General features: G+C 32.0%; 2 protein-coding genes across 2 annotated transcripts; both read right to left on the bottom strand.

Moving 5' to 3' along the window:
• Positions 1–10,975: 10,975 nt before the first annotated feature.
• Positions 10,976–17,105, bottom strand: LOC129874466 (proteasome subunit alpha type-5). Its single transcript, XM_055949750.1, has 9 exons — positions 16,937–17,105; positions 16,749–16,830; positions 16,560–16,640; positions 15,457–15,570; positions 15,257–15,358; positions 14,004–14,062; positions 12,224–12,326; positions 11,321–11,386; positions 10,976–11,246 (listed from the first exon to the last, which is right to left on the bottom strand). The coding sequence occupies exons 1-9, from the start codon at positions 16,948–16,950 to the stop codon at positions 11,154–11,156; spliced, it is 714 nt and encodes a 237-aa protein (XP_055805725.1). The 5' UTR covers positions 16,951–17,105; the 3' UTR covers positions 10,976–11,153.
• Positions 17,106–19,227: 2,122 nt separating this feature from the next.
• Positions 19,228–19,955, bottom strand: LOC129874821 (uncharacterized). The gene has a single exon (XM_055950190.1). It carries the CDS (start codon positions 19,824–19,826, stop codon positions 19,386–19,388), a length of 441 nt encoding a protein of 146 aa, XP_055806165.1. The 5' UTR covers positions 19,827–19,955; the 3' UTR covers positions 19,228–19,385.
• Positions 19,956–26,058: the final 6,103 nt, after the last annotated feature.

Raw genomic sequence — 26,058 nt, 5'->3', positions numbered from 1 at the left:
AAGCCAAATTAATAAATACATATTAATAATGAAAGTATTAGAATATCATTAAGTTATTTACTCCATAATAAGTTGATGTGGTTTGGCTGATGAATATAGTTACGTGGCATTAATAATGAAAATATTAATATATTATTATGATAAATAATATAATATTTATTATGTGGTAATTAATAATTAAGAGAATATAGTTATACAAGAATTACTTATTCTCATTTAATTTTGTTTTAAAATAACCTAATCCTTGTATCCGTAATATATGTACTAGTATTTATGACACAATTTATCCCGTGCAAAATATATAAATAAATTCAACTATAACTAAGTTTGGCTTAGGAATAAGTTATACTAGATTGATGAGGTAGAGATTAGATATAGTATATAAATTAGTTATGTAAAAATAATAATAAAAGGATTGTTTCTTATAATATTTAGTTTTATATAGTATAAAATTGGAATTAGTATTACAAGGTATGATTTAATCTTTTTAATTAATATTGTTATCAAGTGTAATATCACAAGTCGGGTTTGGAAAGTGTAGGATATACATAGATTTCTTACCTCTATATTTGGAGGTAAAGAAAGTTATTTTCGATAGATCTCTAACTCAAAAGAAATATAATTGATTCAGAAAAAAAAAAGACAACACATAACATTGTATAAAACAAGTATAACAATAAATATTAATATATATACACTAAATTTATCGCACGTGCGCTGCTCGTGGTTGCCTCGTCTTGAGATTGATACAACTGTGAATATGTATTCATGCTATATTTGTCACGATATATCATTTTTATTGTTTGCATAATCCATTTTACGTAATTAAACCGTGCAGTTGTATTCATATAAAGCTTGAATCCGTAGGTTTTGAGAACATGTAATTAGGTCATTTTGCTCCAATCAACATTTGACACCCATATTGATGTCGTAAAGGAATAAAGGTTATCTTTCAGTAGTTTCAAGTCACTTGTTTCATAATTATCAATTTGTAAGTCTACATAATAGTTATAGTTTCTTTGGAAGCTTCATGGTGATGGTCATTTCGTCTCTTATTCCCTCGAACCTATCAATATAATCGATGACATTTTCGTTAGCTTCATTTAATGTGTTCATTTTTATCGTCATTCCATACTGTAAAAATGATATGAATCGTCTCTCACCTAATACTTGCTTGTATACGATATTTCTTGTATATGTCTCTGTCTTCCTATCTGGTTGTTCTGTCATAGTCAATACTTTTGTCGTGTCCATTGAGATTCTCCTTGATAGTACTACATATAGTTGTCCATGTGAAAAAACATGTTGGGTACCTTAGGTTGTTTATACACGAGATATTGAATCCTCTTTTGGGTGATGTCCGGGTGCATCTAATCATCGGGCACCTTAGTTTGTTTAATGACTGTCCAAAAACAGGGGCGCAAATTTATGGGTTCTAAGTCATAGAGTCGTTTAATTACTTAAGATTGTTGAATTATGTACCTGCACATTTGTTTTGCGGGAGTCGATGTGTATAGTTTAGACACATTGTATCCATCGAGGTATCCTGCAAGTGTTAAGTTTGGGAGGGTAATGCAGATTGAAGATGTGCGAGAGATCTGCCAATCTAGTTGTGCGAGTTCACAAATCTTTCTCCTTAAAACTAATTCCAAATTGTGTCCAGACTTTGATTTTTATGTTATGAATATTCATGTGAGAGTTTAGTTGACATGAAACGTTGTTATCAGATTACGACTTCAGTTGGCATGACATATTGTTACCAGATTACGGCTAAGACAATATGGGTTGGCAGGTTAATCGTCTGTCATAGTTTAGTACTAGATTGGAAATTAAATAGAAAGGCCGTTTGTTTGACCTCTTTGATTATATTATTCTGGTATAATATAGGTGATTGACCAGTTACAATTTGTATGGTAGCAGGACTGTATTGTTTTCAGGAAGAGCAATAATTAGTCGAGGCTTAACAATTTTTAAGTTTTTTGTATTACTACATATAAGAACATATGTGATGCTATCTAGCTAACTTAATTAACTAAATTGATCGTTTTGCAGGTCCAATCATTTTGAATCCAGTTGTAAAGCTTTTCAACTATTATTTCTTCCTGTATATATGATATTTTCACAATTAAGTTAGTTGCTCCATTATATTAACACTTGACTTAATATCTATGTGTCATTGTGGCAGCCATAGCGGTATAGATTTGACTAAGACACTAAAATTGTCACAAATGACACTTAATTAGGTAATAAGTAACAGAATTTAATTAAGCAAGAGACGGAACTAATAAGATACAGACATTCTATAGCTGGTGACACAACTAAATCCTTAGTTACACTATCAAGGAAGCCATCTTTTTTTGGTTGGGCTTTCATTTAAAGCCATCCATAATGTTGACTAACGACACATCTAGGCATAATGTTGACTAACGACACATCTGGGGTTTTTTTCATTACCTCACTTGGTGTTATTGTAATATCTTGCTTTTCGGTCTTTATGACTTCAGGCGTGCATTTGCGATGATGTTAGTTTTCTGTTTAGTAGTTGCACCCAAAGATTGTGGCTGGTTACATTGCTAAATCATGGTTCGAGCATGGTCAGTATCATTTATGATTGTGTTGTCTGTAATGGATAGTTCAACATCGTTGTGCACCGAACCGTGGTTTGGATTGACCTAATCCAACCGGCCATAACAATGTAGTTACTTGGCTTCAAGAAGTCCTTCCATGTGTCAATATGCATATTAAATAGTGTTGCATGTAGCTTTGTCCCCTAATATTGATTTAACCGACGGGAGAGTGACCGGAGAAGTAATCAGGAAAGAAAATATGAGCGATAGTATATAAGGTAAGTGAAAGTGACAATGATAATACCTCGTAGTCAACTAATATAATGGTTTGGAAAGTGCCTTCATGCCTTGAATTCTTGTATGAAATTACTGAACTCTTTCGAATTACTAATACTTGTATCACCCGTTCAATAGAGTGTTTTGGTATGTTATTAAATGCAACACTCTACTTTTATACTTCAGATTCAGTCGCCATGTATGCTGAATCTGGATGGTTAGAATTACAGGGGAATAGTGAATAGCAATGTTAATTCAAGACATTTTTTTTGTCGGAGTTAAATTCAAAGGAATCATAAAGTAGATTAGAGCAATTTTATAAGCCCAATTAGAGGGTGCTGCAAGTAGTTATTATAATGTAATGGTAGATACGAAGCAATTTACAGTATAAAGGGTCCGAGTGCTATCTATGTTGAGAGGATCATTTGTTATAACCTGTGAGAAAGGGCAATAGTTAGCATTTCTGGAAACAAAAGGAAAGTGGAACGATATTCAGGAGACAGAATGAGAAGGAAATTGGTTGGGCACTTTCAGAACTCCATCGCACAAAATAATAGTCCGTAAATTTGTTGAATCAAGGGGAATCTACTAATTTAATGAGTGGCTTATCCATGATAATTTAAAGGCAACTGTTCAGGTGGTGGGAACTTACAACTATTAGTACTCCCTGAAGTTTCGCTAAAGAGTACTCCAATATTTGAGTGTGTTTTCTAGGATGAAGAGCGATGTTGGTCTGAAAAATCAGCGCCTATACATTATTCAAATAACAAAGTGCACATGATTGTGTGAGAAACGAAGGCAGTACGCTGGCGTTAAAATTTTAAACAAGGGATACCTATTCGTTTTCGAAAAAAGTTGAAATCACAATTGGGAGATGGGGTTTGGGGAGTGTTTGGTATAAAGGAGAGAAAATCCAAAAGTTGTATCTTTTGTCTGTAAAAGATAGAAGTTACACCTGCTGGGGCTTATTTGGATGGTGGCGTTTATCCAGTCTGTGTGAGTTTGAAGAGGCAATGGATCACGGTAGAGGATGAAGCGCGCGAAGGAGTCTGAAAGGGAAGGTGTCTATGGTTGGGGATTAATTTTTAAGTTGGGGTATTTACATAATTTAACTTTAGGCTTTTTGGGTTCATGTTTTTAAGGTAGTATAGATATATGGGAGAAAAGATTCAACTAGAAGTCAACTACCTACTAACCTTCTACACCTTTATATCTTCTAATCTAAGGTCATGTCCACAGTCAGCTACAATTGTAACATGTCATTTTTAATCACTTCATCCTCGGGGGCGGACCTATGTGGGTGCTAGGGGTTCATCCAGTGGGCAAAAAAATATATTGTGTATATAGGATAAATTTTCTATATTTTTGTACATACTCATTTTGAATCACCTAAATCAAAGAGGTGAGATAGTCCAATGGTAGTGAACTGTGCAACTTGGGCCGCGAATACTATCCTCAGTTTGCAGGTTCGATTCCTGCTAGGTGCGTAACTACTACTTTAAACAAACGTTATGTTTGTGGCATCGATAAAAGGTTCTCCAATTTAAATGGGCTTTGTGATCTTTCAAAAAATTGATTCAAACAAAGAAAACATTTGTGTTATTCTATTGTATTTTGTTTGGTGAAATTTTCTTTGCCTTTGTGAGTTGCCATTGCATCTGTTGTTTTTTCGGCATTAAGAATGAGTTGTGAAGTAGAATGAATAATGACTTCTTGAGCGTTTGCTTGGTTCTTTTTATGAAAAAAATACGTGTTTAATGATGTTTCAACTGATGATATTATTTTTTCTTTTCAAGCAATGAAACCTCGTCGAGTGGTATTGTAAATATGCTTGTGAAGTATTGATGGTGATATCTTTTTGGAGTTTTTACTTTGCACTATAGTTCACACATTTATATTTTTATTTTCCGAACCCCCTAAGTTAGAATCCTGGATATGCCACTGCTCATCCCCCCCTCTACAGTTCTTCTTTGCCTGCCTCTACGTCTCCTAACTTCAATTATAATCAACCTCTCACATTTCTTTACTAGCGCATCCCTGCACCTCTTGATCTTCACATTTTCAAATAATATCAGCCTTACTTCCTTCCTTTTATCTTTCATGGAGGTCACTCTGACCTTCTTCTATTAGTATATCCACACATTCATCTAAACATCTTCATCTCTGTTATCTTATGAACCCATTATTCTTAATTGAAAAACACTTTGTTCCATACAACATTGTTGGTTTAATCATCTCTTTGTAGAACTTACCTTTGAGTCTTGGTAACACATTCCCATCGCATAATATCCCAAAAGCGAGCCTCGATTTCACTCACCCTACTCCAATACAGTATACAACATTATTGTTAATCACCTCATTTCCTTGAATAATTTTTCTTTTTATTAATGTTTAAATAAAATAAAACTTTTCTTACCATTACTAATCTCCATATTGTATTGTTATACATTCTATCCCGTATAATTTATGCATATACTATGTTATTTATAAGAAAAACAATAAGAACTTACCTTTACGCTCATTTTTGTTTGAAGATTAAATCTCCTCAAACTCAAGCACTCGACCAAAATATTGATAATGTAGTGTTGATTTTTATTTGGAGATTAGTTGGATAAAGCCCCATCCAAACGACCCTTTAATGAATGTTGTACTCTTTGACTTTAGTCCAAACACTGTTAAATAATGTGACGGTTTAGTTTTCTTATGCGACCAATTAACCATTATAGCATAAGTTGGATTTTATAATGAGATTAGCTGTATTATATAATTACTAGAACAATTCCTAGGTTCACGTTTTAACTAAAATTTGTTCTTATTTTTCAACATTGTTTATTTAAGTGTACACGATATTTATTGACCCAATTAATTCGATTTAAAGAAGAAAAACTTTTCTTATTTCAACGTACCACTTCACGACTATAGTATAAAATTTCAACTTGAAATAATAATAATAAATTCATCCAATTATGATAAAACATGAACTTTTAGTCTAAGTTAACATATTCAATCAAAGATGACTGGCATAATCTGAACAAAAATAATAATAATCTGACTCTACCTATTCATTCTAAGTTTTGGGCGATGAAGAAATTGCTTTTGTATAGTTGTGAGATTTGCTTCATCTTTATTCAGAGATTTCGAGTTCGAGTCCTGGATATGGAAAAATTTTTATTGAAAGCGTCACCCTGTAAATGGATCATACAGTACGCGATCCTAATTTGTCCCATAACACTTGATCAAATTCGTCACAAAAGCACTTTATCAACATACTGAGTTATGCATAGAAAAACAAATATGAGGTTATGTCTAAATATCACTTTTCATGACTTTCATACCTCAACAATGCATTATCTCCTTTACCTACCTACTAAAACATATATTGAAGGAAGGTCACTTCAATGATCCTGCCAATTTTTACTTCTTCAAGGGATTTGTGTAACTGTTAGGAGCAGAACTACAACCAGAATAAAAAAGATTAGTTGAACCCTTTCGTCAATAAATTATATTAAATCATTTGAACAGTATCTTGGCGGCTACCTTCACCACTATACTCACTAGCAACCATGCTATTAATTTTGGTTTTGGCGTATTAATTATTAGGTGAAAGTACAATTATAGAATGCTCATATATATGCATTAAACTAGATTTGATAATAGTAGAATTTTGGTAGTATTTTTAAGTAAAGTAATTTTATGTATATCGAGAGAAGAGTTAGGAGTTTGGACATCATGGAGTAAACGGAAAGTAAGAAACTTTTTAACCCCAAGAGGCAAGCAAGTCCCTCAAATGGTGGAATTTCCATATGCTTTTCTTCCTATTTCATGCCTATTATTTGGACATTAATTGACTAAATTTTTATGTACTACTCTCTATAGTCAAACAAGAAATTAACATCTACACTAAACAGTAAACATCCTTACAAGTCAAAACACAGCAGACATCTTTCTTAATACTATATATAACATATATACCTTTCTCACGTGTAACAATAGTGAAGAAGTTGAACTTTTGTAGGTGATCCATTCTTGAAAACAAATAACTTGGGACATAGGGTGTGTTCGATACGGAGGAAAATGTTTTCCAAGTAGGTTTTTTGTTTAATTTCATTGTGTACATTATGCAAACGTAAAAAATGTATATATATATATATATATACATCTAAAACAAAATGTATGTTCTCTTTATTTTCACTAAAAAAGTTATTTTTTTTTATTTTCAAAAAACTTATTTTCTTATAAAAGAGAATATTTTTTGAGTTAATAGAAAAACATTTTTTGCACCCTTAGTCATGTGTGTATGTTATCTATGCCCTATATTGACTCTTTAATTTCTTAGAACTAATATAATAGCAACCAGGTCCAATTTATATATTTTGACTTGTACAATAATTAAGAGTATTAATTTTCTTGTCTTATACTATAAGGAGTAATAATTGTAATTCACTTATCAAAAAAAAAAAGAAGAGCAATGTCAGTGACATATACACAACTTTTCGTAAGCGGTATCGATATTTTTTAAAGTGAGCAAATTAACATACCAATTGATCTAGTTAAACTTCATTTATTGGTTTCATTTTCAAAAACCTATATTTTCATTCACAAATGACTCTAAAGAAATTATATAAATCGCGCTGCAAGGAAAGTTAGCAGTCGTTGGCGGTCTTCAACATTTAATATATTTATACATTTAAGGCATGTATCTGTAAGTTACTCTTAATTAATCATATTTTTAGTGTAGCATTCTGATTAATTACAATATTTCTCAATTAAATTCAGTAAAATCCTTCTAAAAAAATTACTAGTTGTTAAAAATAACTTTTAGTTAAGAATTGCAGAGAAAGTTGCTGATTGTTTTACAATTAGAAAATTTCCCGGTCTACAGTATTAATTATACTTGATGGACTTCTCAATATTATTAGAGTATTAATTATATATTGACTTCACTTGCACTTTGTTTGGACGGTTGTTATCTTATCATTGTATTGATGAATACAATGTTTGGATAGATTGTATCATTTTTTCTCGTCATGTAATTCACACATGAACAACTTAAAAAACAAACAATTATAAGAAAAGTAGGATAGCTATAATAAAATGTAGGGTAAATAATAAAATAAGATTATTGAATGATAAGCAAAGACAAAATGAGAAAAAAAAAAGATAACGATGTGATCACATCAAATTGGTTGTGTCATTACGTAACAATAGATTAAAATGACACGCCACAATAAAATAAACATCGTAGGAAATTTAAACAAACAATATGTTGTATTCTTAAGACTTCCAAGCAAGATGAGTCGACGTCAGAAGTATAAAAGAGCTGAAGAAATTATAAAAGAATTAGGCCTCCAAGCGGAAAGTGATAGTGAATCTTGAGCTTGCCCACTCAAAAAGTGATCGAAAAGCGAAGCGAGCTGCAAGCACATACTCCTATCAAAATGAAAAGCAGCAAGTGGAACTTGAACTTGAAGAAGCGAGCCTTACGCAGGATGGGAATAAAGGCTACTAAGATCGAAACTCACGAACGCTAACAACCATCCAAACAATTTGTTCTTAATTCTCACATTTGAAAAGCAAAAAAAAATAGAACATCACCAATAATAGGAAAGAATACTACTAGTCATTGATCCACCATGGCAAAACAGCAGTACTTTTTTTACATATGATCCTAATTGTAAACTCATTTGCACTGTACATAGATAAATTAAATGGGGAAAAAGATACAAAATAGTACGTACGTAGCCAAAGATTTATCAAGAAAACCTGTATATGTCATTATATATAATGTAGACGTTTACAAGAAGAAACTCGATCTTTTATATCCTCCCTTTTGATGATCAAGAAATTCATCATTAATTTCCTCTATGCATTCTTAGTTGTGTGTGTGTATGTGTCTAGGGTAATTTATTAGTAGTGGAAAGATGACAAAAGAAGGTAACAGAATTAGGGTAAGTGTTATGGCATGGAGATGATCCTGAAGGAGGCACATAACCTTTTGGAAGCATTGCTGAATACGTTCTTTTTCTCTTCCAATTATTTGATGAACTTTTTTCTTCCCTACTACTGTTTAACTTTAATGTTCTTGTCTTCAATGTCTTCTTATTCGTCGTCGTCGTCGTCATGAGCCCTTCTCCTTGTTGATTTTCTGAATTCTTCATCAGATCATGATCATAGTACTCATGTGAAGATGATAATGGAGCTTCTGATGGTGACCACCCAAGATTCTTGGAGTAGTGGAATTCCTTTGAACAGGTAGAAGAGAGGTAAAAGAAAAAGAAGAAGAAGAAGAGGAGGACAAGATTCTTTTTCTTGATATTACCCATTAAGAGAATTCTAATTTGGAATTAATGGATAGAGAGAAAAAGAGGGGCGGATTGATTATCTTGTTTGACTTATATACAAGGAAAGAGTCATTTTAAGATGAGTAGATATTCATTAATTCAATAGAATTAATGGAACTTCTATGTATTATATAGGTCTATGGGAAAAAAGAAACATAATAGTACACTTGACAAGTTTAGGCTCGTGGTAATGTTAACATTCCGTGGAACATCCATGCTATTAGATCCGAAATTAATGTAACACTTCACTTTCACATACCCAATGATATAACTATCATTTTCAACAACTCTATCCCACCTACCCCCCCTCCCCCAAACTAGTTCAGTTTACTTTTGTGTTGCTTCTAGTCATCCTTTAACTTTAATGAATGGATTATGAAAAGGTTAGTTCACGTTTTGATTTCTTTCCCTTGCTTCTTATCAAACATTAGTGGTAGGGTGGTTATTAATCGTGGATTTTTCATAAATAGCTTATGAAATTGTAGATATAGCAGTTGTTTGTATCATTTGCGTATCCTAATATATAAATCCGTTTGTATAATTTGCTGACAATATATAAACAGGTAAATATATACAAATTCTGTATTTATATATTTTAGGAATTTTTCAGAACTTATACAAATCAAATGTATCAATATTATAATTATATACATATTAGGATAAGCATATACAAATTCTGGATTTATTCAATTAGGAAATTCTGAATTTGTACAAATAAATTCTAAATTTATACAATTGAGAGTTTAATTATACAAATTCTGAATGTGCCCTTAGCAACTATAGCTATGTATATTAATTACTGAAAAAGGTTAGTGACAAGTAGAAATTAACTTAAACTATAGCTATGTATATTAATTAATTAGTATACGTTTGTTAGTTCGTGTCATCTTCCCTTATTAATTCCAAGAGGTTCACATACGTAAATCTCTAATTAAGGTGAAGGAATTTCATCTAATTCCATCACATTTCCTTAAGGTAATTTATTGATTCAAAAAAAGCAAATGGTCAAAATCGTAAAGTAATTATTGGACGGTGACTATAACATAGGTAATTTTCCTATCTGTACTAGTTTAAATTATTAACTCGTTTGTGCTTCTCGATGCTGCTGACTTTTTATGGAAATGTAGGCCTAAAATACTGGATACATTTATTTGGCTGTTCATTGTGGTTTGCATCTTCTTTTGTTTGGTGAAACTACTTATCAGTACACCGGATATACGAGTCTGTGCTACTACGAGTTCAATATATATTCTAATTTATGTGATATAAATAAAATTGAAAGAGTCAGTCAAAATTTTTTATATATATTTTTTTTCAAAAATATCTTTTAAATTATTATTCCTTCTATTTCAATTTATGTGACACAAATGAACTCAAGAGAGTTAACTACATTTCTTAGAATTAAAAAAAAATCTCAAAATAAGTGCTTTTCACCTTCAAACAACAATGCCAAATATGCTCTAAAATACATAAAAATGAGACCTTAGAAATATTTCATTTAAGAAAATTTAAGCCCCTATTTGTATAATCCTACATAATATTATACTTGACCCTTATTTTCAAGACACTTGAAACCCTATTAATATAATCCTACAAAAATATATACTTGCCTCTTGTTTTCAGAACACTTGAACCACTCATGTAATGAAAATCATACTAACTCTATAAATTGAAAAAAATAAAAAAATTGAAGTGGAACATAAAAAGAAACTAATAATGTTCAGAACATGCATGTACATGACCTTGTCCAGAAACAAACAAATCCCAACTCATAAAGCAGCAAGAGATATGTGGACCAAAAAATTCTTAAATCCTTGAAGCAAATAATGTAATGACCATACAGAAAACATTTGTCTGAATCAATTCCCAGCTCCAGAAGAAGGGAAAATACAATTCAATTAACTCCAGGGCTGCAAGCAAGCATTTGTCATACAAGAAAAATATCATTAACGAGCGTGATCACGCTTTCTTATAGACGGCTGATAACCTCTTCCACCTCCGATGGTGAATATAGATGGTAAGTTGGAGAAACCCTTGCAATATCAACATTATTGGGAGTCACCTGCATCAAACAGTGGGAGCTTTTTCAGAAACAAAGAACGAAATCCTGAAAAATAAAAGTGTCATGAGGCTTACCTTCTCTTCCATCACTTGCTTAAGAATGGAAAGTGCTATGGTTTCAGCCTCTTTAAGGGTTAGGTCCTGCAAAAAAAAGTCAAAAATCGACTTTAGATCAGCTTTACGAACCATATGAAAGCTAAACTCCAGCATTGCTATCCCAGAAATAGCCACCTGCCACCTACCACCTACAATATTAAATTTATGAGTGGAAAGTCTGATTTACTCCTCTGTTGGAGGAAGAGAAGAGGGGAGTGGTGTTAGGGGTTGAAAGGCAGGGGCGGAGCCATCTTACAGAGAAAATTTATACCATTTATACATGGTTAAGAAACTTTTTTTTATGTATATACAGTAGATGTCAAATCTACTTTTGGCTAGTTCACGTGTCTAATTTTTCAGCTTTTGAACCCCTTAACTAAAAATTCTGGCTCCGCCACTGGTTGAAGGCGGTTGATAGCATCAAACAACCCCGAGCTGCTGAGACTGGACAATAGTTATGAAAGGACACGAGATTTCTTGAATACTCAGTTCCTCACACATTAATTTTCAGAAGTCCGAAGGATAGTGTGCTTGTTTGGAAGCGTACAAGTGGGTGAGCGCATCACCAACCGAACTAGCTACTCGAACTAATAAGGTCGAACATCATGTTTGAACCTGAGCTATTTAGGGGGAAAATAAAAGGGGGGGAACCCTCCTCTACTTCTCAGGCTTCCCCTAAGATACTTAATATATGAGGACCTTATGAAATTCTCTGGCACTGAAACATCCAATCAATTGAAATTATGGTGAATAAAAAAAGAAGAGGACCTATTATTACATCTTCCACTAGCAACATTCCCTACAGCCTGCTGCAGACTGGACCGAAATCATGACTATAAGTATAGGACATAATTTCACTAGAAAATAAGAAAACTTAGATACCTTGTTATATTGCTCCTGCAAAGAGCTATCAGCACCTTCAGAACCTGACCCAATAGCTTTAGCATTGCATTGCCAGAATGTACCAGAAGGATCAGTATAGTACCTGCGCATCAAAATTGGCCGATATTTAGCATCTAGAAATTGTCCCTTGATACCCACAATCAGGGTAGGAAAAAAATGAGGAGCCCAGTACTTGAATAAACTTAGTGTTAACAGTATGTTTATGAAATTCTGAATCGGTTCTACTCTTGGGAAAAAACAAATATAGTCAGAAGTCTAATTTTAGCAGTTCATACCACAAAAAGCCCAATCTAACATGGCCAATTGGTAGCATCATTTTCAGGAATGTGATCATTTGACTTCTTCAGTATTTAACATTCAATCAACAACAACAATAACAACATACCCAGTGTAATCCCACAAGTCGGGTCTAGGAGGATAGGATGTATCCAGACCTTACCCCTACCTTTGTGGGGGTAGGAAGCTGTTTCCGGTAGATCCTCGGCTCAAAAGACTATAAACAAGGAAGCTAGGCAATAAAATTAGAGCAACATTGTAGTAATTTTGGAGAGGTAGATTGTAGTGAGCCAGTGCCTAATACATAAGACACCAAATGTGACAACCATGACAGGTAGGCTAATACACAATCATCCTTGTTGAGCTCAGGCTAATACGCAACGATTAATGACCATTTACCCCTCTCCTGTTGGGAAAAGAGAACCATAGGTTATTAAGTAGAGCTTTACAATGGCATGGATCAAATCGTGACAATGGACGATGCTTCCTGGATGGATTTATGTTGGGCATCTGCTTTAAAGCAGATATTTGAGCACTGGGATGCAGTCTCAATGCTTCTTAATTAACTCTATTTAAGGAAAGCGTATAATTTGAACTTACAAAAAGAATACTTGTCCAATCTCAAAAAACAAAAACAATACTAGTGCAAAGTAAAGGGCTTTTCTACATGGAGGGAAGGGACCCCAGAAGCAAGGAAAAACTAGTACTCCTTCCGGTCCATATTAAGTGAATTGTTGAGACTTTTTTCATAGTTCAAAATAAGTGAATTGTTTAAATTCGAGAGAATTGTTGGGACTTATTTCCTTATTTACCCTTCTTTTAATGAGGTTATTAACCAATTTATATTTTCTAGGAGAATAGTTTAGAATAATTAAAAGGGTAATAGTGGAAAGTAGTCTTTGATTTATGTCCTTATATATTTTTCTTAAGGTGTGTGTCATACTCAACAATTCACTTAATATTGACTAGAGGGAGTAATATATTAAGTGCTTAATATTCAATTAGCATGAAAATATTATTCAACTAATTGAGATAGAATTCATTTTACATTAAAAAAGCTCAATATCTATCGGAAATATAATTAAAATTTTAAAAGTGATGTTCAATATATTAAGATGATTCGTGTATATTAGAGTGACTTGATGAGATTTATAGAAAACACGGGCAAATAAGTGAAAAGGAGCTTTGTCAAAAAAGTGTAAAGGAGTTTGTCCATGAGATAGCATTAATGCATCTGAGATGCAATAGAATTGCTAGTCAAAAATTTTGAATCGTTTTCTCGAGATCCAATATGCATAGGTCCAACTTAGACAAAGTCAAAGTAGTATTCGAAAGCAAATTTGGGTGAAGAAGAAGTGTCTGAAAGATGATATTCCGGCAGCTCTATCAGACTTGATAGTTGATTCAATACCAAGAGAAGAAAATATCGAAAACAAAATATCATAGTTTCCAATACTATCATAGAAGAGATGCAAAGACTTACAAGCTGGGACCATTCTCATCATGACCAGCAATGAGGAGAGACACACCGAAAGGCCTGGACTGCATAAAACAAACGAGATCGACCATTAATGCATAAAGGTAGGAGATCTGACCTTACAATACTCAAAACATTACAATAAGGGAAACTCTATTCCTGTTGATGAGTAAGTCAACTATAAAAACTACAGAAGATTGTCTATTTCTGCTAACAAACTTTTTCAACACCACTGATATCCTCCATACATCCAACTTTTTAGAATATGTTATGAAATAAAAAAGGTCAATAAAGAAACTAGATCAGCACAAGAAAGTCATTGGAGTAAAATGCACCACAGAATATGACCATAATTAACCAGGTAATTCCAATCAGATTAATTCATACATGATAATATTATAATTTTACCATAAACAACTTAATTAACTAACTAAGTAAATCATAAACAACCCTTTGCCCTCTTCCCTTCTCCCCCCCCCCCCTTTTTTTTCCAAGATAACCAAACAGGCTAAGCATATCTTTGTCCAGCTTACACTATGTAGACTCACCACTTTTACTTCATGAATTCTTTACAAGCAAAGTTCATTAGTATCATGCATCATTTTTCCTTAGCATATAGAATGTAAAGAGAAGAGCACATGCACTTATATAGCTGATGAATTATGATCCTAGGTCCTAGCACCTAGGAAGATCTCAGACTCAACAACCAGCCTCTATCACTACCCAGCTGGCATATGCAAGAGCATTTGAAATACAACTACAAATTAAGAACAGACACATATAGAGATAACCACTGTCCAACAGTCTTCACGTTGATCAATGATCTCTTTTTTTGAGGGGGGAGGGGATAAATATAGTGACCTGTAACCTTTTCATTGTAAAGTCAGCATAGGCAATGTTCAAAAGCACTTGAAATACATGCACAAGTCCTTTAGTGAGACATAAAGAGAAGGGAACAAGAACTATGACTAATTATATTTATTTTCACCTTATGTCACATGAACTAGTTGCTGGTTTATATTTATTTTACTCACTCGATGAAATAACCATAACTAGCTTAAGAATCCAAATTCCACTTCATATAAGGTTATTTGTTTAGTTCCAACAAATTTTAATCAAGATAAAGACGGAACAGCAAAAGATAATATTGAGAAATGAAACAGATGCTTTCTACAAAAAAGGCACCACTAATTTTTAACTGAAGGATAGCTGTTCAGAGAGAAACAAAAAGTACTACACTAAGGTAAAAAGAATCTCACCATAGATTCTTCATCACCCTCACCAAATCGCAAGGCCAAATCACAGAGAGCTTGAGTAGTGGACTCAACAGTCATGGGCTCACCATAAGAGAATCTATGGTTCTATTTAAAGGGGAAGGGAGGACAAAACAACAACACAAAATCAGCAATTTACCACTATCACACAAATACTTGAAGGTAAAAAATGTTGTCCTATATACCTGAGTTTCAACTCGTGCATGTTCCACAAGAGTTCGTGCATCAGCTATCAATCCACTCATTGCACAACCAATATGCTCATCAATTTCCATAATTTTCTCCACACTGCTTGGCTCCTATAAGAATATCAAAACTGTGTCATGAATGAACAATACATAAAATAAACTGAAGTTATCAGGCGAAATAGCACGTTCTCTTATTTTTAAATGAACCAACTGAGTGCACAAAATTGAGTCATAGCCAAGCAAGCAATAAACAAGAGATAAGAAGCAACAAACAGGAAATTGGTCTGTAGCTTTCTAATTGTCGATTTAGAAGTCGTGTAGCCTTCCCTGAATATCTCTGCCACCAAGTTTAACTGTTTCATTCCAACTTCATCGGATGTCCCCACAGAGACCACCAAGTTTAACTGTTAAAATCTACTAGGTATTACCAATGACATACTAAGCACTAAACAGCTCAATTTATAGTTAACACAAATGATTTTTTCTAAAATCAAGTACGGTCAGCACCAGTGACATGGTGACACAATGAAAGAGAGACTTCATAATACGGGCATATAGGGTTTGCAACTTGGCATTGCCTTTTGAGAGGAAAAAAGGGTTTCTTTTTCCCCATCAGTAAACTTATAACTTTCATTAATAGACTTAGAGGAAATTGTGGTTGAATAACACCTCAACGTTATTCATATGAATCATAACTCCAACCATATTCAAAACTGACCATTAAATGTTTGTACAATTTATATTTAGAAAAACGCCATTGTTTCAATGTCGATGGCAATTAAGAAAATTTCAAATGAAAATGAGCAGCTACAAAGTTCACGCAGAGATATGTACAAATTGAGTTGTGTTGTGTAGGGGGAAGAACTCCTTGCACAAAATTACAAGATTCTCAACAATTAACAATCATTCATCATCAAGAAGACCCCCAATCCTGTACCCTACCAAATCAATAATTCACTTTACTTGGTGAAGCTCTACAAGCATTTCTTATGGGTGTTCTATTGCTAAAACCTTGAACTTCCCACCCAACTATAACCTGATACCACAGTGATTTGTGAGTCCAATACAAAAACATGAACATAATCTTTAGTGTTACAAACCAGAAGTGGTGAAGTAATACGCTTTTCCACAGCAAGAACGACTCCTTCCTTAGTCTTTAATCCAATTGCAGTTGAACCCAACTTCAAAAAATCGTAATTTGAAAATCACAAAACCAAAAAATATCCATCAGCTATTTTCAGTCCCCCAAAAAAAAAGTTCACACGAAACAAAAATAAAATAAAAATTACCTTGATAGCTTCAATAGCATATTCAACTTGAAACAATCGGCCTTCAGGGGAGAAGGTGTTAACACCTCTATCATACTCAGTTCTTCAAACCCAATTTCCAAAATAAAAGAAAAAACAAAATCATTCAATTTCTGATTTAATTGAAAAAATAAAGTGTAGATTAAGCCCCAAACAAATACAAAATTTACCTAGTAAGAAACATCTTTGTTGAAATTTGTTACAGATTCAGAAACCCTTTGTTGAGATTTTGTTTGAACTGAATTTTTTGTAAGTTTTCTTTCACTTGTTCTTTATTTAAACTTGATTAGCAAGCCATTGTTGTTTTACTTCTTTTTTGTTGGGCTTTTTACCCGGTGCCCGTTGGAGTCATTTGCAGTTTTATAGCCCCTTTGTAGGACATAAAGTTTATATTTTCCTAACTTAATGTTTCACAAATTACATCTAAAACATTTTATGTCCAATTAAGTATATATTCAACCGTTAGGATAAAAATAAAAGATCATCGAAAAATTTAAAGAACAACTCATTTGGAAGGGAAAAGTGTCCATTTTGAAGTTAAAAGCGTGCAATTTTATGGTCCCATCAACCAAAAAAATTATGCAAAAATATACTTTTAAGAGAAAATTGCATTTTATATCTATTATTTTCTTTAAAAAAATAATGTATCAGACATATAACAAATATGATGATATGATTCAATTAAAAAGGCGGCTATATAGGTTAATCCATTAATTTATGCACTTTTCTAATAGATATGTAAGGTTTTTTTTTTTCTTAGATTTAAAAAATGGACCAAAAGCAGATTGCAATGCAAACACCCCTAATTAGCATTGTCGTGGTTCGGTTTTCATAAAAAAAGAAAAGAAGGAAAAAAGACTAACTATATTGATCTAATTTTATACTTTCTATTTTTCAAAAAATTTTCTTAGATATATACATGAAATACAAATATTTTTGATTTTTTTTCTTGGTCTATGGATAATTTCTTTCATAAGTCAATATATATATGTAGAAGGATTTGAAGCAAAGATGGAAGACTTCATTAGACTATACTCGGAAAGAACAAGTTGATTATTTATGGCGCTTTATTCTTGTCAGTGAATACTTATTACATCGATATAAATTACCTTGTATGAAATTGCGATAGAAGTATTAGAAATTGGTAAGAATATATTGTTGGGAAAAGGGCCACTAATAATTCAACAAAAAAATTAACTATTTGCCTGAGAAATCCTTCATGATGTTACGTAGAGACATTATTTATTGTTGAGAAAAGGCTTTAAAATACTTTTAAATTATTCAAAATATGTTAAATTTACTCTTTCATTATATATTTGGGTAAATAATGCTCTCGCCATTATATTTTAGCTCAAAAATATTCTTCAACTAACTAAATGGATCAAAAATGCTCTTCCTTTTGATGATTATTCCAAAACAAGAGAGAATTAGTCGATTTTATCCTTAAACTATTTAATATGGAATATCTTTTTACTTTTTGGTTCTCATTCGAAATATCTAATATTTTCGTTAGAATTCAATTAAATTTGAATTTCAAGTAAAAACTTCCCTTATACATGCAATTTTAAAGATAAAGTTTGAACTTGAAAATAATTAAGACTAAGAAATATATTTATCATTGGACCGCAACTTTGTTGTAATTTGAGTTAGAACTAAATCCTTCTTTTCATGCCTTGGACACGTTGTAGTTTAGGCAGCCATTTAGCTGTGCCTATACACACACTCATATGACGAAAGGTGCTTTTACTTGAATTAAATTCTAGGTCACCTACCTTCCTCTTCTCTTAATTGCTATCTGCCCTCATTTGTTTACCAGAACTAAATTCCAGCTGTTTGATTTTCCAAATTCATGGCATCTGCCCTCTCTTTCTGCGTTTTCTTATTATAGGAGTAATCATTTTTTTTTTCCTTTTTGTGTGGTTTGGGATGAGAATCTTGTGATTGTGTAGGTCATAAGCATATATACCTTCCCCTTTATAATCAAAAAGAGACGGAATAAACTTCAACTAACTAGAGAATAGGCGGTTACTCTTTCAACTATAAATCTCAGTGAAAATTCGCATAACAATATCTATATCAAATCAATGAATGAATGATGCTATGGATATAAATATACAATAACATTACATAATCATATGATTAAGTGATACTTATATTCACTACATCAAGTTACATTAATTTGATGTAAATGATAAATTAATGCCCTTTGTGAATAAACATTAACATTTGCCCTAGAATTATAGTGAACAACTTTAAAACAAAACTTTAGAGTTATCTTCGATATATCTTTTTGCCCGCTTTACTTATAAATATTTAACTACTAAAAACATTTTGACATTCTTACAGTTCAAAATCCACCACATTTTATATTTTGTAAATTTCTTAATTATATGAAAATGAATCGAGATGTAGATTTTATGCATGCAGCTAAAAAGGTCCAAATAAAAAGAGAAAAATATACTCCAGTATAAACTATAGTTCCACTTTGACTTTTAACTTTGGTTCATAAGATAGGATACAATAGATAAAAGACATTAATTTAATTATTTAAATAGTACAGTAGTAGTAAAATGAAAGACACATTATTAATTCCTTAAAGTACCCCTGAAACCTTCAACTTCACTTCTTCTCCTCTTCCTCCTCTTCAAAAGCAGACACCGGAAAAGACCTAGAAAGTCCAGTAGGGGTACCAAAGTTGATCTTCTTACCCTCCGGATCGGAAATTGAAATATCAGAAATTGTAACCCAGATGAGGATCTCCTTGCTCTTCACGCCGGTGAGCTTCTTCATACGGTGATTCTCCACGAACGCCGTCACCTCAGTGTCGTACCAGACGAGCTTCCCGATCTTCTTATACTTGTGCTCTTTGGCCTTCTTCTGTTTCAGCCACACGAATCCTGTTTCGGCGTTGCGGCCCACCTCTACGATGTCTTCAAGCGGGAGAAGACCATTGGGCATGTTGATTTCCTTCAGAAGTTCAAGTGATTTCTGCTTGCACACCACTGGATCTGTATAAACTTCAGCATTTTCACGGTGGCTGTCGATAACTTGCTGAGACATTTTTCCGATTTCACAGAGAATTGAATTCTGAAAACAGAGACTAACTGAGGAGGGGATTGTAATTTTGTATTTGTGAGTACTTGGATCAGGATTTGGGGGTATATTTATACAATAAAGGTACGATGTTAAGTTACCGAATTGGCCTTTAGATTATTTATTTGTTTATTTTGGCGTTCTCGTGACGAGTTTTTACGTAATTGAGTAAACGTTCTGCATAGTCTGAAATCAGTAAAGTCTCTCTCTTTTTAAACCTCCTACTGTGTAGCCTGCAAATCACATCGGATATGTAAATAAGCTCTAAGCGATAATCTCAACTCAGAAAATATTGAGGAGATCGATCCTAAGTTATTCGTATGAATAACCATCATCCAAACTAATTGAGCCCTCAAAGCACTTAATAAAGTCTTTTAACTGCATAACAGATATAGGAACCCGTGGACCATGTCAGCTTATATATTTTACTCCTCCGTTCTAATTATGTGTCATTAATATAATTTTGAGAGTCAACAAATTTTCCTATGTATTTTAAAAAAAATTTAAGTTGTTAATTAATATGATTTAATTTATAATACTTTTTATTTAATTTTAAAATATATAGTCAAATATTGTAAGTTGTTATTTATAATATTTTTGACGTAATTTTTAAATATACAATAAATTAAAAAAAATAAGATAAATAAATTAAAATTGAGAGATTACTAGAGTGGGATCTAGGAGTGTGCATCGGTCGGTTCGATTCGATTTTATGTATTATCGGTTTGATTTTTGGGTTTTAAATACGCTAAACCAATAACAAACCAATTATATATTTCTCATCGATTTTCGATTTATTAGTTTTTGATTATTAACAGTTCGATTTTCGGTTTATCCAATAAAAAAATGCTCATAAAATAAATATATGACTTCTCACTTCTCTAACAATTTGACGCGATACATGAGTGAAACAAGCAAATCAGATGTAAGCATGTAAATGCTTTGATATACTTAAACAAGAAAAGTAATGAGAAATTGCATCAATAAGAATAGATGTAGTACGAATGCTACAATGACATGCTACAACCAAAACATAATATGAAATTTCTGATGTTAATCAAATTACAGACGTTTACGAACTTGCAAAAGTTACAATTAGAAGTAAAACTAAAACCAAGCAATCCAACAAGACAATTTTGAACAATTCTTAGTTCTTACTTTAATCTTTAGGTTTTGAGTAAAGACTAAAGCGGCCTAATGTGAAGTAGAAGTATTGTCAAGACTGTAGCGTATTGATATAGTGTCTGATTATGTTAAATTATTATTAATATTTAATATTTATGAAGGTTAAAGTAGTACGTTACCATCGTCTTAATGAGTAATCGATTTATCCAATTACTCAATACTAAAAACTAATAATCGCTAACTCGATATTCTTTTAATAAAATCATTAAAAACCCGCTAACTCAATAACCCAATAGCAATAACTCAATAATATTTTTTTGGATTCAATTTTTATGCATCCTTAATGGGATTCATATATTTTCCAAAAAGCACACAACTCAAACACACTTGTCGTCCAAGAGTTGTGGTTGTAGTCTCTTGTATATGGTAGAACAAAAGCTTGGTTAAATACTTTTAAGATTTTTTTTCTATTATTTTATGGTGTTTGAGAAGGATGAAAAATTTTAGGCCAAAAATTTATAAAAACAATTTAAAAGTTAAAAGTTGGGTATGACCAACTTATGAGTTTTAGCTTTTAGCTTATAAGCTATTTTTATTGTTTTAAAAAAAGACTTAATTTGATTTGGCACAGAATTTTAAAAAATTATAATTTCAAAATTATAATTATTATGGAATAACGGAGTCCGCGATCCAATGACTCCTAAGGGGTCGCTTGGTACAAAGATTAATAACGTAGGGATTAGTAATGCAGGAATTTTTTTTTATCAAGTGTTTGCGGTTCATTGCTTCCCATCTAATTTTGTGTTTGGATTAAAACTCTACAAAAAGCCTCTTTCCAATTATACCCTTGAGTTATTATGAGATCTTCTATTTATGTAATTGAGTCAAGATAGATAAATTTTGGATTAGATTTTTTTTTGTGGTCTTCTAACTAGCTAGGAGAAGGAACAATTAATTTGTTGCCATGTTTACTATTTTCTCACTTGAATTATTTGAGAGTAAATAATTGTCATCTTAATAAATTGATCACTCACAAAACATCAATTTTTTAATTTAAAAAAGATAGTCCATCTACTTTTAAAATCAAAAAAAGGGTAAACGATTGTAAAATCGAATAAATCATCTACGTTTACACATAAAATTGCAAGTTGTAGTTTTAATATGTATGCAATTTTATAAATTGTTCAAATAAATAATTTAAAAATTACATATATATCAACAAATAACACATTCAATTAAAATCACAATGTCATGTGGTGATATATTTACCTTTTCAATTAGTAAATGTTAAACAACTCACATTTCAAATATTGTATTATATTGATTTGTATTTGATTTATTTAACAACAAACAACTCTCTCTAAATAATAAAATTTGTAAGCTAATTTATTTAAATAAATTTACTAGTACAAATATAAAATATAAAATAATTAAAAAGATTTGCGGAGATATTTTTATCTTTACATAACTTAATCCCATGATATTAAACCTATGTATTACTAATATCACCAAATAGAAGGTATTAGTTAATAACGTAGAGTGTTATACATCCATCCAAAATATCTATCAAATATAATATTAAACAATACCCTACATAATATATACATGGACTTCATAATACTTCCTATCAAAAGACCTCCAAGTATCATTGCATTTTTTATTTTTATGAATAGGACCATCCACATCTAAATTTAGTCTGTCCCCTACCAAGAAAATTAAGACGGTGGGGGTTCTGAAGGTGGAAGAGTAGGGGGGGTTGGGAGTGGGTTGGTGGAGAAGAATGAACATGTCCACATTTATGAATCTCATCTCATCACTTATTTATTGTTTACATCTGCCAACCAATTCCCCTTCTCTATCAACATTTTTATCTAATAAGTCTCTCATATGATGCAATCAAGTCGAAATCTTAATACATCTAGAAAGATATTTTTTTTAATGAAAAAACAATTTTCATCCTATCAAACACACTCTTAAAGATGAATACTTTCTAAATGTTGGTAGTATTTTAATCTTGGGCTATTAGAGAAACTCTATTAAGAAAAAAATAACTAATGTATATGAAATTTATTTGTCGTATTAAACCTTGTTAAAATGGAATGACATGACAAGTACCTACCGTTGGATTAAACGAGGGTGAGACAAGTATTAATTTCACACATCTTCCAATCTTTTTCTTTTTTTTATATGTTTCTTCAACTATAAATTAGAACACTGTTATCAATCAAATTAATGGTTGTCCATTTTGTATTAGTGAATAGTCCTTTATTATTTTTTTTAGTGACAACTTATCCATTAATATTTTCTTTCACTTACTTATATGGCTATAAATATAGCATTCTTCTTCAATTTAAAGAAGACATAAATACATACGTACATACATTGCTTTCTCTTTTTTTTTCTGTTGTTTTTACTTCCTCCTTCTTATTTTGTCAAGTTAATTTATTTTATAACACGTTATCAGCACGAAACTCTAATTTTTTTCAGAAAATTAACTTCTATATCAGGTATATCTACTGAAGAAATATTATTTTTAAGTTGTCTTTGTCATTTTTAAATTAATTTTCATCATGTCAAACTTGTCAAAATTGGAGTTTGTGGCACTTGATATTTCTGGCAAATATTATTTTTCATGGGTACTTAATGTTGATGGGCTGATCGAGTAGGTCTTGGTGATGCTATAATCGAAGGAAATACAACATCAAGTCAGGATAAAGCAACGACTATGATTTTCCTTCTTCATCATCTAGATGAAAGCCTAAAAGTTGAATACTTGACAGTAAATGATTCACTTGAATTGTGGAAAGACTTAAAAGGGAGGTATGACCACCTCAGGGCAACAGTATTGCCAAGAGCTCGTTATGAGTGGATGCACTTACGGTTTCAAGATTTTAAAACTGTAATTGAGTATAATTCTGCTGTATTTAGAATAACTTCTCAATTAAAATTATATGGGGAAACTATAAATGATAAGGACATGTTGGAAAAGACACTAACTACTTTTCATGCCTCTAATTTGATATTACAACAACAATATCGTGAAAAGGATTTTCAAAAATACTCTGAATTGATCACATGCCTTCTGGTGGCTAAGCAACATAATGCCTTTTTAATAAAAAATAAAAATTATGGTCACAATAATGTGCTTGGACGTGGCAATGAAAGAAGACGATATAATAATCGTCATGGTAGTGGTCAATATAAAAGCGAGAACAATATCAGTTCTCAAAGTTGCCCTTCAAGAAGTAACTGTCATTGTTGTGGCATGAAAAGCCACTGAAAAAATGAATGTCGGACGCCTGATCATTTTGTAAGATTTTATCAAAATTCTTTCAAAAGAAAGACAAATAGAGGTGGTGCTTCTTCTTCTAATACTCGGATAGAGTCATACTTGACATTTGAAAATAATATTGAGGCAAGCCTTTGCATAATGATAATATTGAAGCACATCTGGCTTTAAAGGATAACGATTTTAATAACCTCAATGATATTACTCATTTGGAGGTTGAAGGTTTTTTTAAGGATTATAACTGATGTTTAATTTCATTATATGATTTTCAATATATTGTCGTTTTTATGTACTTTGAATTATCGTATTTTTACGTTTATGTATTTAAAAAAAAAAAAAAAGAACTTATGTTTTTCTAGCAATATTTTTATTTATTTTATTTCTTATAATGTATTTTTATTTTATGAAGATAAATAAATTTCTCAGTCTTCAATTGAATTTAAGATGAATAATGAAGATATGTGTCTTTTGGATAGTGTCATGACTCATACGATATTAAAAAAAATATTTCTGTTATTTAATTATGAAAAAGGCCCGTGTCAATACAATATCCGATAGTACAAAATTAATTGAAGGCTCTGGAAGAACGGCCTTATTACTACCTGGAGGAACGATATTGGTAATTGATAATACATTGTATTGTAGTAAGTCTTAAAAAACTTGTTCAGTTTCAATGTTATTCACCAAAATTGCTATCATATTGAGACTGCGAATGACGGAAATAATGAATACCTTTATATTACTACAAAAAATATGGAGAAGAAAATTGGGCACGAAAAATTACCTGCACTTTTTTCTGGATTGTACCATACAAATATTGATATTGTTGACAAAAGGTTTATTGATTCTAATGATTTTATTATTTGGCATGACCGGTTGGGTCATTCCGGTTATAATATGATGCGCAGAATTATTGAAAATTCACATGGACACACTTTGAAGAATCAGAAAATTCTTCAATCTAAGAAATTCTCTTGTGTTGCTTGTTCCCAAGGAAAATGATTATTAAACCATCAGTAACTAAGGTTGGGATTGAATCCCCTGCGTTTCTTGAACGTATACAGGGTGATATATGTGGGCCAATTGCTCCACCGCATCGCACAAAGATGGATCCCCAAAGAAAGTTGAGAATATATGTTGGGTATGAATCTCCTTCTATTATAAAATATTTGAATAGAATATTTGGGTGTACGGTATATGTCCTAACTGCTGCACCGCATCGCACAAAGATGGGTCCCCAAAGAAAGTTGAGAATATATGTTGGGTATGAATCCCCTTCTATTATAAAATATTTGAAAAATATGACTGGAGATTTATTTACGACAAGATTCGCTGATTGTCATTTTGATGAATCAGCATATCTAACATTAGGGGGAGATCATAAGTAATTAGAAAATGAGATAGATTGGAATTCATTATCACTATCTCATTTAGATACTCGAACAAATCAATGTGAGCAAGAAGTTCAAAAGATGATTTATTTGGAGAATATTGCAAATCAACTGCCGGATGCATTTACTATCTTCCACGGATTACTAAATCGAATATCCCAGTTGCTAATGCTCAAGTTCGAGTTGATGTCCTGGTAGGACAACATGTTCAGGCAAATGAGTCTAGGCCACGCTTGAAATATGAAAGATCAATTGGTTCCAAAGATAAAAATCCTCAAAAAGGAAAGGAATAAATGATCAAAATAATCATAATTTGGAGGTAAGTGCTCAAGAAGAGCCAAGAGACACAACAAATGGTGATACCACCAAAGAGATCCAAGTACCTCAAAATAAT

Source organism: Solanum dulcamara, chromosome 11 (assembly GCF_947179165.1).
Source record: "Solanum dulcamara chromosome 11, daSolDulc1.2, whole genome shotgun sequence".
In the NCBI taxonomy this organism is placed as follows: Eukaryota; Viridiplantae; Streptophyta; class Magnoliopsida; order Solanales; family Solanaceae; genus Solanum; species Solanum dulcamara.
This window is presented reverse-complemented; position numbering and strand designations above follow the sequence as displayed.